Here is a 16365-nt window from a genome sequence, read left to right on the forward strand (position 1 = left end):
TGAGCATTATATTGTTAAAATGGATTGCTATGACCAAGCCACTTTTTAACACTACAAGAAATGTTTGTTAGAACGTGAAATGAAAATAACAAAATTCTCTACACGCAAGACTTTAGGTAAGCGCACCTGATCTCACAATGTCATTTCTACAGAACGAGGTCTTCATTTTCATCTTGGAACTCTTATGGAAAATCTCTTGGTTTCTGGGCTCCAAATCATGTCCCAAATGCTGAGTCTCCCATGAATAAATGATAAAGCCAATTTAATGGTAATGTAATTGATCGCACTAGGTTAGCCTTTACAGCTTGAGTCTCTTCACGCTGTCTTTATCACTCCAAATAAAAAAAAAATCCCATAAATACAAAAGCATATTGATCAGTGTCATGAAAAATTAAAAAGAACATTATGAAGGCACCGAGGCAAAGCCTTCTGAGAAGCTCACTTTCTTGAGGATATTTTAATAAATGTAGGCACTCTGCTACCAGACTTGACAAACAAATAAATGGATGTGGCTAAGATGGTTAATTCATGCAGGTCCCTGATTTAATTAAAAAATTAAAAAGTTGTTCTCAGACAGCATGGAAAGCACCTTCTAGTAACAGGGTGCCATCATTGAAAGAACACTGCATTTGATACTTTTAGCAATTAGTACCAATAACAAAAGAATTGCAGTATTTGGGAAATATATAAAAAAAAAAAAAAAAAAGTGTCCCGGGAAGCTGTGGAATGTACCAACGTTCATTTTCTTTTGTCTGCTGAGGGACACCTGAATGCAAGCAGGTGTACCTACAGATGGCTGACATGAGCCCTGCCCTAGACCAGATCGGGGAATGCTCATTCGCGCTTACACTAGCGTCATCTGACCTTACTGTTTCTTTAGAAGGTCTGCCATTGTTAGAACTACACGCTACGGGGAAAAACAACCTCAGTAGGTATGGGAGGTTGGAATTTCCCTACTCATGACTGTTCTTTCATTCTTTCATTCCCTACTCATGACTGTTCTTTCATTCTTTCATTCCCTACTCATGACTGTTCTTTCATTCTTTCATTCCCTACTCATGACTGTTCTTTCATTCTTTCATTCCCTACTCATGACTGTTCTTTCCCAAGCAGACACAGACATATTTCACCAAACAACTGCAACTACAAGATTGCGTAAACTAACTAGTTACAGCGCACATAAAATCACTTAATGGCAAAGTAAACAGAATATTTTATAACCCATACATAGAATTCACTTTCAAAAACATCAAACCATCCACACAGGGCAACATTTATTTTAGATTTTGGTCCTGGCCGAGCTGCGTGGGGACGGCAGTGTTTTTATACAATTACAATATCAAAACCCATAACTAAGGACGCACACGAACGTCAGCAGCTCCAACCAGTAAATCTAGAGAAATCACATTTAACCCGCGCTAGAACAAACCTTCAGAAATCCGCAAAGAACGTTCTATATGCCAGAAAGCTTTCTATTCACCGGGTCCAAGTCTGGTGGCCCGATGCTCCGTCAGTCGTAGAAGAGGCTTCACACGGCATTACATTCACAAGGCCACCGATCCCTTTAATAGTTAAGGGAATGGAGTTGTAGGTCTGGCAGAAAACCAATGCCCTTATAAGCCTATTTTTCAAGACTCTCGGGTTAAAGAAAGCAGTTGATGATAGCAGCAAATAACCACAATGTTAGAATGTCATGCATGCGAGATTAGCAGTCGGCAAGGACGGGTACTTCATGCTCCAACGTCCTGCTTTACAAAAAGGCAACGCACATTCCAATGCAAACAATTAGCAATTTATTACACAGGATCCTGACGAAAACTTTAAGCCTGCAATATTTTCCTCTTGGAAATGACTTGCGGTGCCTCGGGATCTACATCACAGAGCTCCTCCTTGTTTGCTACTAAACAATTATTTTGGAAATGGGGATAAAATCTTTAACCCATACAGCAGGGCATTGTATCAGGCTTTATACGTGGATACAACAGAGGGTGCGGCAGATACGTTTGTGACAGATATCAAATCTAAAACGGTCTCACTCCGTGTATTGGTTTACCCTGTTAGCATGTTTAATTAATAAATGGGTAAAATAAGACAGCTGAGCGTGTCCAAAATGGGCAGAAAAAAAGGGGACTGTCCGAAATGTGAAGGCGGAGCTCCTACTAAGCCCCTCCCAATTAATGTCTAATGCGACCAATCAGGAACCTGGACTTGTTCCAATAAAAAGCTGCGGGCAGCAAATATATTAGAGAGTTCTGCCGCGATGAGGCATCTCATCCATCTACCTTGCATTATGCTCATTTTGTAATATTTTTAAAGGAGCCTCGTAATCCTCTTTTTCCAGAAACATTCGGGAAAAAAGTACAAAAACATATTATGACTCAGTACTCAAAAATTCTTCTGTTACATCAAGGAGTGGAATATGTGGACCGTCAGGACGACTGGGCAGATTCTGGGACATGCATCAGTACGCAGAGTGCACACGGACACGCTAACACCATCGCCTTGAAGGAACCCACGAGGCCCTGCAACTGTGCTGGCGACCGATCTCACAGCAATATAGAACTATTTTCTATTTAAAATAACTGCTTTAAAAGGCAGAGTATATATGTGGCAATGATGAAAAACAATACAAAAATCGCGTCATTAGTTTAAAAGGTTTGCAAATACGACTTTCAAGCCCTTAATGCAAACTATACTCCCTTAAAAAAAAAATGAGACAGCTCCTTCATATCTTTAGCCAAACATCTCCATTACATGATTGCCATGAAGTCTGAGAACGCATACCTAAAATAACACTCGACATACAGTAATCCATTAAAACCATACCAACTGGTTAAACAAAGGCAGCATTGTCCAGAGCATTGTAAAAACTCGAGGCGTGCCACTGCTGAGTGCCGTTTAACTAGCTCATTCTAACGAAAAAGATGAACATTGCATAATACAGAAAAGTAACCAGAAACTCAAAACACACAAATTGCGTCAAACAAAAATTGAGAAATACATTTTACAATCTATGTGTATGTATATATAAATATATATATATATTAAAGCACATCACTCAGGGGCATTGGGAGCGCTCGTCCTCCGACACATACTCCCGCAACTGCAGGGTCAGTGATCAGGATTGAAGCCTCCCAGCACAATGGCAAGGAAGGCTTCGGGCCGTTAAAAACATAAGGAGATGAAGAATAGAAAGCATATGTAAAAAAATAAAACAATTTACACTTTACTGTCAAACACTATATATTTATGCCGAAATGAAGCAAAAAATAAAAATAAAAAAGTATAGAAAACAGAGGTACTTCTCTATAAACTCCCATTAATTAGCTTTATGATTAACGAGAAAAAAAACATTACACAAATAAATAACATACTTTCAGAACACCAGGGACAGCATGAACCCAACAAAAACACTGCAACACCATCTGCCATTCATGGCGGTGCTACTCGGGGGTCTGGCTGCCTTTTCATGCCAGAGCGACATGACGTTGTTTTGCGATGTCACCAAGTGATGCGTTATACGGGGCTCGTGTTCCATTGAAAAACAGTCAGTACATACAGCAAAGAAATTTACACTTTTCTAAAAACATACGTTTTAACAATGATAAAAACCGGAAAGATTGGGTGGTTAGATACATGTAGAAAATACCCCTTTTCAGGTAGTCCACGTGATTATGTGTATTGTCTAGGGCACAGCTAAAACCCCGGCAATCTATTTCATTTCAAGAAAGGCCCAGCACGCCACTTCCCGTGTCATTAACATCACTTTTATTACCGCAGGAGACAGGCAGCGTTTTAATCCCTCGGGAGCTCTATCAAGCCTAAACAGTATCCAAAGTCGACAGACTGTAAGGTAATATAACGCCGCCTGTCTAGCGCTATAATAAAACCTATGCATCTCGTATAATATAACTTTCAAAAACGCTGTACAATAAGCACAAGGCTGGATAATGTGTTTAATTATCGTTAGATTTCACCACCAGTTTAGTTCTTCACAAAGTTCACTTCAAACATAAACTAAAACCGTCAGAGACAAAATTTAATAGTCGGGATGAGTGGCCAGAAAAGGTTTCTTTGGCTTTCCGGTATACACGAAAAAAATTGTTTGCATTTCTATATATGCAAATATAGTTAAAAAAAAACCACAAAACGCAACTTATACCGTACAAAAAAAAAAAGGAAAGATACTATGGCAATACCGTAATCGTTAACAAAATCCTGTATACATACAACAATAATATATATATAAATATATATATAATCATCTCAAGCACAACAATGTTCACACAACATGGTTTTTTGGTGCTAAAAACAAAAAGATCTATGTAACAAAAAATAATTAAAAGTATACATACAGAAGTATAAGAAGTATTGAGCTATTATTGTCAGCTTTGGAAGGTGTGTTAGTAGCTCGCGAGACAGCGACCTTCCTGATACGATTAGTGTTGCAGAGGAAACGGCTTAGACAGGGAGCGAGTAAGAGACATTTTTAAAGTTTTAATTGCACACATTTGAGTCTGCTTTGGACATAAGCACTTCATTATGTCGCTTTAATCCGCTCTGCTCTGTGTTTTTTGTGCTGGGGGCAGCAGATCAGCTTCCCCGTTGCTCCTGATTGCTTTGAGAAAACTGACCGATTACAGACGTTGACGCCCTCGCTGCTACTACTCTCCAAACACATCGAGACCCATTCACAACACGAGCCCAAACCAGCGAAACCCCCTCTGTAAAACGACTACGCCACTACGGAAACCTCATCACTTACACGAAGGAAAGACTCTTAAAGTTACTATGCCTAATCACCGGTCAGTTCCATCTAAAAGACCCCATAAAGGGGATCAACACAGTTCTCTATATCACCCAAGCAGCCCTCTCACACGGTCTCTCTTCCCCCTCAACCACCAAATAGATTGTAAGCTCACAAGAGCGGAGCCGGACCAGTATGATTAACGTCTCTTAATGATATTTAAATTCTTACTTTCGCCGTGCCCTATTGTAACCGCGCCATAGAATCCGCTGGTGCTATATAAATAAACGCAACTTTTCATTCTTATCACAACGTAGTAAAATGTAGACGGGGCGGTTAAAAGAGGGCAATTTAGGATCATTCTTTAAGCACTTAATATATAAATAAATATAAATTGTAGAAGAATCAATCGCAAACATTATAATCCTTATAGAGATGTTTTCAAGCCAATAGAGAAACTGAATACTCAGAAAAAAGTTAATACATTTGTGTTTTTTTTTCCATGTTGTATGTCACAAAGGCTTATGCCTAAACAATGGGTTTTTTATAATTTGTATTTCCTGTATTACAAAAAAAAAAAAAAAGGTATTTCTTGCTGGGGAAGTATGATCAATTTTTAAATAACTCGCATAATAGTATGTGTTTTGTTCGCCTATACAGTTTTTTTTATTCTTCAACATGTGGGGGCCCCCTATTAAAACAACCTAATTGGCAGTATTTTTTTCATTTATTATTTCGGACGATCTCTATAATAAAATATATATATATATATATGTTGGAGGGCTGGATAAGAGTGAACTTAAAAAACAAAACAATGCTTTAATGAAAGCTTGTGCAATGCATATTCAGCTGGCAATAAATGATTGCTTTAGTTATGAATGGAAAACAACGAATCATTTAATTTCATGAAAAATATTAAATATAAGTGTTATATTCATAACACTATGAATATTTGACTGTCTTAGAGAAAATATACCATTAATATGAAATTTAGAAAATTCAAGAGGCAAAGTACCTATTTACACCTGTTTTAACAACAAATGTTTGCTGTTTATTTTCCCAGTTAATTATATCAAAATGAAAAAAAAAAAAGCAACTAAAAATAAGGAAATGAGTAAGGCTCATATTTCCATATATTAAAAAGTTCTAAATTTCTTCAAGTGGAGCTTAAATATCACCTGTCTTACTAAAAGTCATTTTGAGAAGGACAAGGGCATATAGGTTGCATAGATAAAAACAATAATTCTTCAAAATGAATAATTGGAACAAACTGCTCAGCCTTGCCATCAGCCACTTGGGGTGCCCTTCGCAGGACTACATGTACACAATAAGTTAAAGTATGTAAGTGTTTCAGCGTGTTGGGAAATACACGCAGTCACATAGCAATACACAGAACAGACAGGAGGGGATGTTCCAGGGAAATAAAACACTTCTTGTCACGCGAGATCGGTGCAGACGGACACAGATTCAATCTACGTCACTTGTGCCATATCTATACCCTTCTCTGGGACACATACAATCAATCCAATGTGCAACAGTCTCACACACATATCATCAATCCAGTGTGCAAAGTCTTATCTACTTCTGTACACTAATTCGCTTTATAGCCCTTCGATAATCACACACATAACACAAACAAGTCACTAGGTATGTAAAGCAGGGTATTCCAATACCGTATGAAAAAGTCTCAAATAATAAAGGGACCGTATCAGAATACCTTAACCGGGAACTTTTTGGCATTTGCTGGCGAAAATTCAGTTTTTGCACATTTTATACATTAAAGTGATCTTTATGTACTCCCTCTTTATGGGTCACATACAAGTCTAACAGAGTGCCCACCAATAGCATTGGAGCATGCGAGGAGGTGGCACACTTCCTTATATGGCTATATGCAAAACAAAGAAAAAAACAAAAAAACTACAACAGTTCATCGTTTGTGTTTACTCTTAATAAACATTTAAATGGGTAAAACAATCAAAAAAATGTCTTAATAATAAAAAAAAAAATCTGCATTAAAAACATATACCAAAACAGCTACCAAGATATAATGGGACTTGTCGCTCTCTTTTTTTTAAGAGTAATTTACAGTAAGTATTTTTTTCCCCGCTTACCTTTCCATCAAATTCTTCAGCGCGCTGTTTTTTCCGTCTGTTGCCTCGCCTGCTCCTTCGGTCCGACTGAATCCACTTGGAGACCTGAAGTTTAAATTACATTGCTTGTATAAAAGGAATACTCTAGTTGTGTGCAGATGGCCAGCCTACGTAATCAACTATAAACAGACGCTACACACACACACACACATTTTTCCATCGCTTCGTTTAGCAGAAGGGGGAAAGAAAGGAAACACATACACATGATCAGAAATGTAGTCCCTACAACCCCGAATGCACCTTATCCCCTCAAAACTTGGGAGAATTGTCCCGTCTCTGTGGAACGAGATCACAGCCGCAGGAGGGTTATGAGATTAGTATACATGTTAGTGTAACGATGGATAATGCTGGCTGGGGTGCTTAGAGGAAAGGAACGGATGGACATTTAGAGTAGTAGCTGCCATACTTTTGGCTCTCCAAATAACTTACGTTTGTTGAGGTGGTCCAAAAAAAACCCGAGGGACTATAAGACGAGCAGATAGTGGAACGAGTCTTTTTACCAAGACTTGCAGGTACCAGCGGAGCTTGCAACTCCAGACATGGCTACAGCGACTAAGCTCCTGTGTTATATGGGCTTTAAGGCAATAGAAAGAGATGGGGATCCAGCCATCTCCACCTGCACAGTAAGCCTAGCTACAAATGACGGGGCAGAAGAGGATCAGAGACATTACCAATGGATGCCTCTGTACTCCTGCCTTAAACAAAGGTGGAAAAGAAGCGAGTCTCACTTCATTTCCACCACACTCCACAAACTTTGCAAGATGAAAGGAAACTTTCCCTCCATGTATGTGCTCTCACTGCCTCTCTCTCATGCTCAGTGTATACTATAGCATACACACACGTTTATAGATAGATATATGATAAGGTATTGTGTGTTGTGAAGTTTGTGACAGGAGAGTGAGCTGTTAGGATGAGGTGGTATGTAGGAGATGGGACAAAGGAAGAACCCCGGGCTGGAAGAGGCACACCGACAGTGCGCTTTCTGCGCTCTTACCTCTTCGTTCACTTGATGAGCCAATCGGTTCGCCTGCAAAGTACGGCTTTCCTCCGGCAAGGGCTACACGGAGAGAGAAGAGGCAGATGAGATACTGTATGCGCCGAAGACAAGTGTGCGCAGCTTCACCTTGCGATCACACCCCCGATGCACCAGGAGCGCAGGCAGCTCCCGGTACTGTTTACCCCGGGGAGGGGCAGTTGGCTGAAGGCATCTTCTCGCCGGCTACTCGTGCCATGCTCTGTGTCCCGAGTGCAGGGGGCAGAATGGCTGCGAGCACCTCGAGCTAGTGCTCCGTCTGCCGGGGAGGAGTCTGCTTGCTACAGTCCCCGGTAACCAGCAGCCTGCGCGCTGTGACAGGATTCCCGCTCCTGTGGAGGGATCACCTGTGGCGCGGACGGGGCCGGTCCGTGTACACCCCGCCCCGATGGTGATTTGCACACTCATAGTGAACCGGGGTACATGTGACATAAACCAGTTTAGGATACGCTGTTATATTCTAGTGACTGTCCCTTTAACACAGTGTGCCTTATACAGATCCATACGTCACGAAACAATATATTACGAGAGACTTCAGAGCACTAAAACCATTACTGTCTCAGCACTCCACATTCAGGGGGCATGCGGTCACCCTACCCCTGCAGTGCCCAAACCGGACCGCCACACACTGCAGCGATCTGAGGGGACTCCGGCCTAATACTCAACTATGCTATTACAATATCAAATCACTCATTTTAATCTGAGCAGTTTACATAGAAAAGCAAAGGAAAGCAAGAGGAACAGTCAGATAAACATTGTATGCAAATCTGATAAACATCTTTATTGGCAGCCAGCTAACTGAGCTCCTCAAATAATTATTATCAACAGTATCGTCTTTAACAAATTTGCCTTTATACTAATATATATACACAATTTATATTCAACTACATTATATATATATATATATATATATATATAATAACTATATATAACACCAGGGGTGGGGGTGTCCTACATTTATATTACTGCAGGTCTACCAAAAACATCCTATATGATATAGCGGTTTACTCAACTTTTCACACAGGGTAAAATGTGTCTTAAAAACATAATCTCACAAGTTTCTGTTTTTCATTTTTTTTTATTATTATTGTTTATGAGACAAGACAGAAATCTCGCTTCCTGAGAAAGTGAAAAATGCCTATATATTGCAATATTTCATATTTATTTCAAATATTTATATGCTAATTTCCTGAAATATATCTTACGCTCCTAAATTTAATTTTGATGCCCAAAATGAATCACTAGATGCCATATAGTTCAAGCAAATAATGAATAGAACTCTTTTTCCACTCCTATCTCTCGTCCCACTGCTGGGGTCACAACCACTTATAACTAGAGTTATGATGTCACTTGTTAGAGAATCACCGTTCTGTACTGATATCATCATCAGGAACCATGAAGAGAGACAAGAACCTATAGACAGATATACTGCTCCACCAGTTAAAGGGCCGCAGAGCCATTGGGTACCCAAGAACTTGCTGCATCTACTGCGACCCCTGCACATGCTTCCAGGAACTGCATGTATGACCTTGATGAGCAAGGAGGCACCCAGGTCCTAGGAGTTCAAGAAGACCTTCTGGTGCACAAGTGGGCTCATTCAACCTGGAGCTATTGGCTTTTGCTGCCAACGTTACTATTAATGTAATTATTACCAGAGTGCACAAGGCTGCATATTTCTAGTTTTTGTGATAATTTGGCACCTCGTGTTCACATGACCCATCATTCTATAACCATTATACCTCTGGTTACTTCACTGCATCTAACCCATCCCATAAATACACACAGTGTGCCACTCACCACAATACAAAATACCGTATATTTTATGTTTGTCCATCACTTTCAATATTAAGTAACCATGCAATTAGTTAACTTTAGGAACTATTGAACAAAAGCACACAGGACTCGGTATACTGCATATGGCAACATATCTACATTACCCCGATTATCACACGAGATAGAATTACCTTTTTGGAAATCACCACAATTCATAAAAGGGGGCAACCACAGATTCAGTTTTAGTATATACTCATTTTTATGTTTTAGTATATACTCATTTTGATATGAATAGTATGTGTAATATCCTTTTGTTTTACAAAGCAATAACGAAGACTCAAAATGAATTTTTCCGTATTTTTCAAGTTAATTGTGTCAGCTATAAAATAAAACGTGCATTGATCTTGTCCGTCTTAAAGTCTTGATAACATGTCTTCAAAAGCAGTCCATGTGGCTCAATTAACATTTAAAGCATGTACATAATGTATCCTCACAGTCCACTTAGCCTATGTGACCATTATCCTGTTTCAGGATCAAAAGCTTGTGATCAAAGCTCGAGTCAAACTCTATTCTTATAGCAGAAATCACTTTTTTCCATTGGAAATATTACAAGCAGCAGCAGACGGATTTATTTTTTTTTAAGAATTATCACAATCTGTTTTTGTAATTGTCATCATGACTTAGCGGTTAAAATAAAGCACTAATTATTCAGCTTTATCATTTTCAAACCTTATGATTACAGCTATGTGTTATATATGTGTGCCATTAATTCTATTTACGATATTATAAATATATAATTTTTTTCAAAACTGTATTGAGCGGCATTAAACATTACTATCAATTGCTTTGTCAACTGCATGCAAAATGTTAATACTTGCGGATCTAACATAAGCATTATCATTTTTTAGACTTAAAGCTCAATTAAGTTCTGGGATAATAATGAATTATTATTATGATTATCATTATTCGGGACCGGGACATTTCACACTTTGCCTCACCTTAAATGTTTTATGATAATGGTTTCTGTTTGGGCTTCAAATAAAATTTTTAGCGAGGGATTGCACATGAAAGGCACGAAAATACCACTCTGAATAATGATCATTTGATGGGCAAGTATTTATTTTTGCAAATAATTGGGGGAGGGGATTATACAGGACCCCCCCCACACACACACACACACATTGTCCCATCGTATGCCCCTCACCCAGCTTTTTTGGATGCAGAAGACGTATTTAGCTTTTATCTCTCTCTCTGCACCCAAAATACTTCTCTCCAGTCAGCTTCAACACTGGGGGCAGGAAGCCTTGAAGCAGCCAATCAGGGACAAGTATGGTTGGACCACGGAGGAGGAGGGCAGCTACAAGGCTGCAGCTTCTAGCTAAGGTGTTTATTTTTGTTCTGGTGGCGGTGTAAGGGACATTAAATTCTCTCTAAACTCTGCATTTATTAGAAATAATAGCAATACACTTTTTGGGTGCTGAATTCTCTTTTTATCTCATATGGGATAGCTACTTATTAATCCTTTATGATATGTTTCAGAACTGGTGCAGAAATCAGGAGACATTCATAGCTTGTAAATTGAAATGGATTTCCAAAATGTCTTAATCTGCAAAATCTGTTGAAAAACATTATCATCATATGTATAGATAGTGCCGGGAAGTGACAGGATTTTTATGTCTATGTATATTGTATATTGAGATAGCGGATAATATTGCAAATTTGGGAGTGAAACAGATATTTATAGTCACAATTTATAGCAAGTAAAAATAGCTTCTACTGATGTAAGATAGCAGCACCAAGTTTGATATGTTGGTAGTAATATTACAATACTGCACATATAAGCATATGGAAAAAAAGAACAAACGTTTATATATTTGTTAAAAGTGCCAGAAAAGGGTATTCTGACAGTGAGGATCCAACAGCGCATTATAGACACTGCCAATGGCTGCATTGTCCACTGTGGCACTCCAGTATACACTTAACATGAAAATATCACTGGAATGGTCATCTAACTATAGTTACTTACTCATAGACTTTACCTGTTTATTATATTATATATATATAAATTAGGTAGGTAGAAATCTCCAACCTCAGAGTCCCTAGTGATTATTAGAGAATATGGCCTCCATGCCCAAGAGATTATGTCCACACGTATACAGATAGTTAAAATGTTAGGAAGCTTAGGGAAGTATTGTGAACACTACTAGTTTGTAGGAAAAGGGCAATTTCCATATCTATCATGCTTCCAGTATTTTTTTCCTATTTATGCTGCTTGTAAATAAAGAAGCTATGTCTTTTCTTGGCTAAGACATCTGGGTGGAGTAATTTTCGGAAATCTAAATTATAAGCTTGTGATACCAGTGTCAAAACGTAGACTTGGGAGAAAGGGAAAACAGCACAAAACGTTAACATCTCTTTGTCGTTTAAGAGTACAGTCTTTTTTTTTTTTCCTTGCAAAACAAAACCTGGCAGGATCCTTACGTTCTGCCAATGTGGTTTGAAATATGACATATAATAACAATGACCTCACACACAAGCACTGCCAAAACACCTCTTACAATATGTTAGACTGTGAAATGTTTCAGGAGCCTGTGCCCTGATAGGTCTATAATGCATGAATAATTGAATAAACCCTAATCTTTTATGGTTTCTAATAATATATGATTGTCTGGCTGCAAACACCCATTGCGATGTAATGCTTCTGTTTCAACATCCACTTCTGTTAATGGAGGATGATGGAGATGAACACCTAGCAATAGAGAAAATACAGCTAACCAATATATTTGTGAAATTGACCTTTCAAACTGATAATGTGCTCACATTCTGAAATCATGATTTTATCCAATCTAAAAAAAAGAATGGACAATGCCATCTTACATTAAGTTTAAAATTCAGCACACCATAGAGGTATTAATCATTCAAACTTTGATGTTTGAGCACACATAAACAGATTATGCATAAAAATACAACACTAAATACAAAATCTGGGGAGATAACACAACAAATATAACAAGATTAATGCATTAATAATTAAGAATGGTCTCCGGTACATGACTGTGCCTTTCATGTCTTTCCGTAATAGTATAGGGAAGAAGGAACATTATACACAAAGCCGGAGCGAGCGGGAGGCAAGGACCAAAATCTTCAAACGAAGAGATGTAGTCAAACAAAGCCTGGTCAGGACCAGAAGGAGACTTTCAACAAGCCAAATCAGGAACCAGAACGCAGGGTCATAACAAGCCAGGTCACAAGAGAAAAAAAATACACCAAAATCACACCGAAACAATATAGAGTGTCACACCAACCAAGGGAAGTTGGAAAAAAGGTCCTGTGCCAACATAAGCTGTAAGGACTGAAACGAGGAACTAGGGGTCAGGCGGGATCACCCAAGGTCATAAATGCTGCAAGTAGACACGCAGTCACATGACCACACGCTCACTCTCTGTAGAGGAGCAGGGTGTGTCAAGACCCCGCTCCCCCGACCTGGAGGATTTGAGTCTTGATGCAGAGAACGGGCGCTTCACCTGACAATCTCCGGGGCAAACCCGGAGAGTTCCCAGGTATGCCCATGTACTTTTCCTCTGTTGTTGCCGACAGAACAGTGTGCCCAGTGCTTTATTCTGCCTTGCACTCCCAAGTGCATTATTTTAGATTTATCAATATTATTATGCCCAGTTAGTGGCATAACTGCCATTATTTTAGACCATTGTTAGCCAAGCTTTTTTATTTACTTTATTTTAGAACATTTTTTTAGGATTGTGCAGTTCTGGCTAGCACAATGTAGTGATTCCATTTCTCATGACCAAGCTGTCATCATATAAATATACACACAAATTTCCTCTTAGTAACTCTTGTAACACATATTTATACACTGATGACTTCCAATAAAAATTATTACATAGAATCAGCTTTTAACAACAAAAAAGCAACCCATATTAATACTACTACTTATGTGTTGCAAATACAAAGTGATGAAGCATACTTATAAACAATCATTTTTTTAGCCTTTCTTCTCCGTAAAGTCTTTCCATCATGTTGAAAGCAGGATGCGGTTGCGTTTCAAGAGCACATGCCTCTATCAAGTACTACTCTGGCAAATTCCGTATCATCTAAGTATATTAAGGCAGATAATGTCATCAATGGAATGTCGGATAACTGGGCCATGAATAATCGGGATAAAAAGGAAGTACTCAGTTTAGGATGAAAAAGTAGTTTGACACTTTCTGTTGACATAGTGGCTGGAGACCTACAGATTAATAGGATTATGTCTGGGCTTGTAGATAAAGCTTGAAGAACATAAAGCACGGGGATCATCTTTGATCAATCTGATTAAACGTGATGTGCACCTTTCCCAAATTCTTCAGTAATTGCAGCAGTTTTTTTTTTTAGGTGAATACTGTAGAACTAGAAATTTAATAAAATAAGTGATCGTTCAAATCGTGAAAAAACCTGCCTATCCATTTGAACAAGATGCAGACCATTTATTTCTAGCTGTGAATGAATCTGAATCAGATTAGGGTAATAAAAGTCTGTGCAAACTGCAGTCTGAATCAGATCATACCATAAAGGCATATATACTGTAGCTGGTGGGTGAAGGTCTAAATTACAAGGCACGATAGAAATGGGTAATCGTGCACATAAATAACGATGTTGTGTTACCCTTTATAAACTCATTAGCTACTTTTGTAATCTTTACCGAGATATTTGATATGATCTTGTGACATACTCACTATAGCCATTTATTAACTGAGTAAGGCATTATTACTCTGAGACACCCATACCCACCAAACATTCTAAAGGTCTGAGAAAGAATGGCAGAGGAAATCCAAGATTGGGTGTTAAATCCTAAAGAAGGATACTTCGGATGTATGAATAGATATCAGAAATATCAAATGTTAGACACCACAGACATGGTCTGGTCTACAAGCTCTTATCTTTGTATGTGCAAAGATAAACATAAGCACTAAAATTGCGGTACTGAGTAGACCCAAAAGAACACAAGTCCTGTGACTTCAACCTTCTGCGACATTGAGTCTGTATGTATGCTTACATTTTAATTCCGATACCCCTGCAACGTTTTAGGTGCCAGGCTATTATGAAAGCACTAAATACAACTTCAGAAGCTTTCCTAAATATGCCAACAGTACTCCTGATTAAACATGTGTAAGTAGAGTAGAGCAGCCTTTCTCAAAGTATGGCTGTTATTAAACTGTGCAATCATTGTAACCAGACTTTGTCTCTGCAGATCAATAGAAATCTTCTTAGTAATATTTATTTGCTGACATATTCTTCCTGTATTGACACCATTGTTTGTCTTCCTTTCGTTGGTTTTTCACTACACTATTAACAAGTATTCACAAATATCTTTCTATGTTTAGAGCCTACAAGGCTGGCTTCACGGCTTTCCATCCATGTCCAAGATCGGACGTAATAAAATTTTACAGAACTAAGATACCTAACATATAAAACATTACTTTTCTGTTCCAAAATAACAAATTATTCGCCGGAAATATAGCACAGTGCAGTATGTGAATTCAACTTAATCATCCAAGTACCAAAGACTGTAGGGCCATACCATTTGTGTTAGTGTAGCACTAGGATTAATCACTTGGTAGTACATTTGCACTCCTTTCTCATACTCCAAAACGTATTCAGCAACATGTGCCGTAAATGTGTCGCTGGCAGAATATTTAGTGGAATAGAGTACTTAACGTATAAAATTATTTTTGTGTTGGAAAACTAGATCTTCTGTTAACATTAGGGAACTGTTGGCTTGAGTTACTGAGAAAGTTAATATTATAGCAGGTAACTAAGCCACAGCCATTCCTTAGAATGGATAAACACAACATAGTGTTTGTGTGCCGGCACTGTGCATCAGTATGACTGAATACGAATGCCTGGAATGTGCCTACACTGTCATTTCTAAATTTAAGTACATTAAAAAGGCAAATTAGCTGCAAACTAAACCAGAGTGGCTTGAGGCTATCGAGACATAATCAAATATGCCAAACAATGTTATTTCAGATTAGTCCTGTTTGCGGAGTCCCCTTGCTTACACAACACGTCTTTTGGATGGTATTTGTGCCTCGGTCGGCAAAGCTAAGCCCATATTTGGAAAGACTGAAATCTCTGTGTGTAGAGAGCCCATCCTCCCATCTCCGTGCAAACTTTCCAGTCTGATGTATGTAGGTGGGAGAGTGGGTACTGTGGAATGTGAACTTCAATCCAACATTGATCAGTGATGCAGCAAACCCTGATTGTTCTGTGGATACCAAACATAACTCTGCTCCAGTAGGGATAACCATGCTTACTTTTTATATAACACAGATATTTTATCTTTCACATATTTTACACTTTTCTAGTTTTCTTACTTCCTTTACTTACTGGCAAATCTAAGGAGCAGTAACATGATCAGCACTTGAGATGTATAATCAACTTCGTCCAAAGAGAGGGGGCATCCCAGCTATGAGTTGGTACATGAAACATCAGCTCTAGGACCTCCTACTGTACAAGGTTTAAAGACAATGTACACTTAAAATTTGGCATAGCAATAAGACTACCTATGTCTAAAGAAATGTCATATAAAATTACTTCTCCAACATCACCTAAATGATAGCAGACCTAAAAAATGTGCAAACTCCCAATCATTATAAACTAAAAAT

General features: G+C 38.5%; 1 protein-coding gene across 1 annotated transcript in view; it reads right to left on the minus strand.

Moving 5' to 3' along the window:
• The window catches only part of LOC149300549 (aminopeptidase O-like), a 146689-nt gene that overhangs the window by 38164 nt on the left and 92160 nt on the right, over nt 1-16365 (minus strand). The window contains exons 12-13 of the mRNA XM_089485036.1: nt 7892-7954; nt 6859-6942 (exon numbers count right to left, since the gene is read on the minus strand). Coding sequence (XP_089341162.1) covers nt 6859-6942; nt 7892-7954 — 147 coding nt within the window. The remainder of the gene's footprint in view (nt 1-6858; nt 6943-7891; nt 7955-16365) is intronic.

The sequence above is a fragment of the Sceloporus occidentalis genome, unplaced genomic scaffold (assembly GCF_023333645.1).
Source record: "Sceloporus occidentalis isolate IW3139 unplaced genomic scaffold, rSceOcc1.0.p SCAF_24, whole genome shotgun sequence".
Taxonomy (NCBI): Eukaryota; Metazoa; Chordata; class Lepidosauria; order Squamata; family Phrynosomatidae; genus Sceloporus; species Sceloporus occidentalis.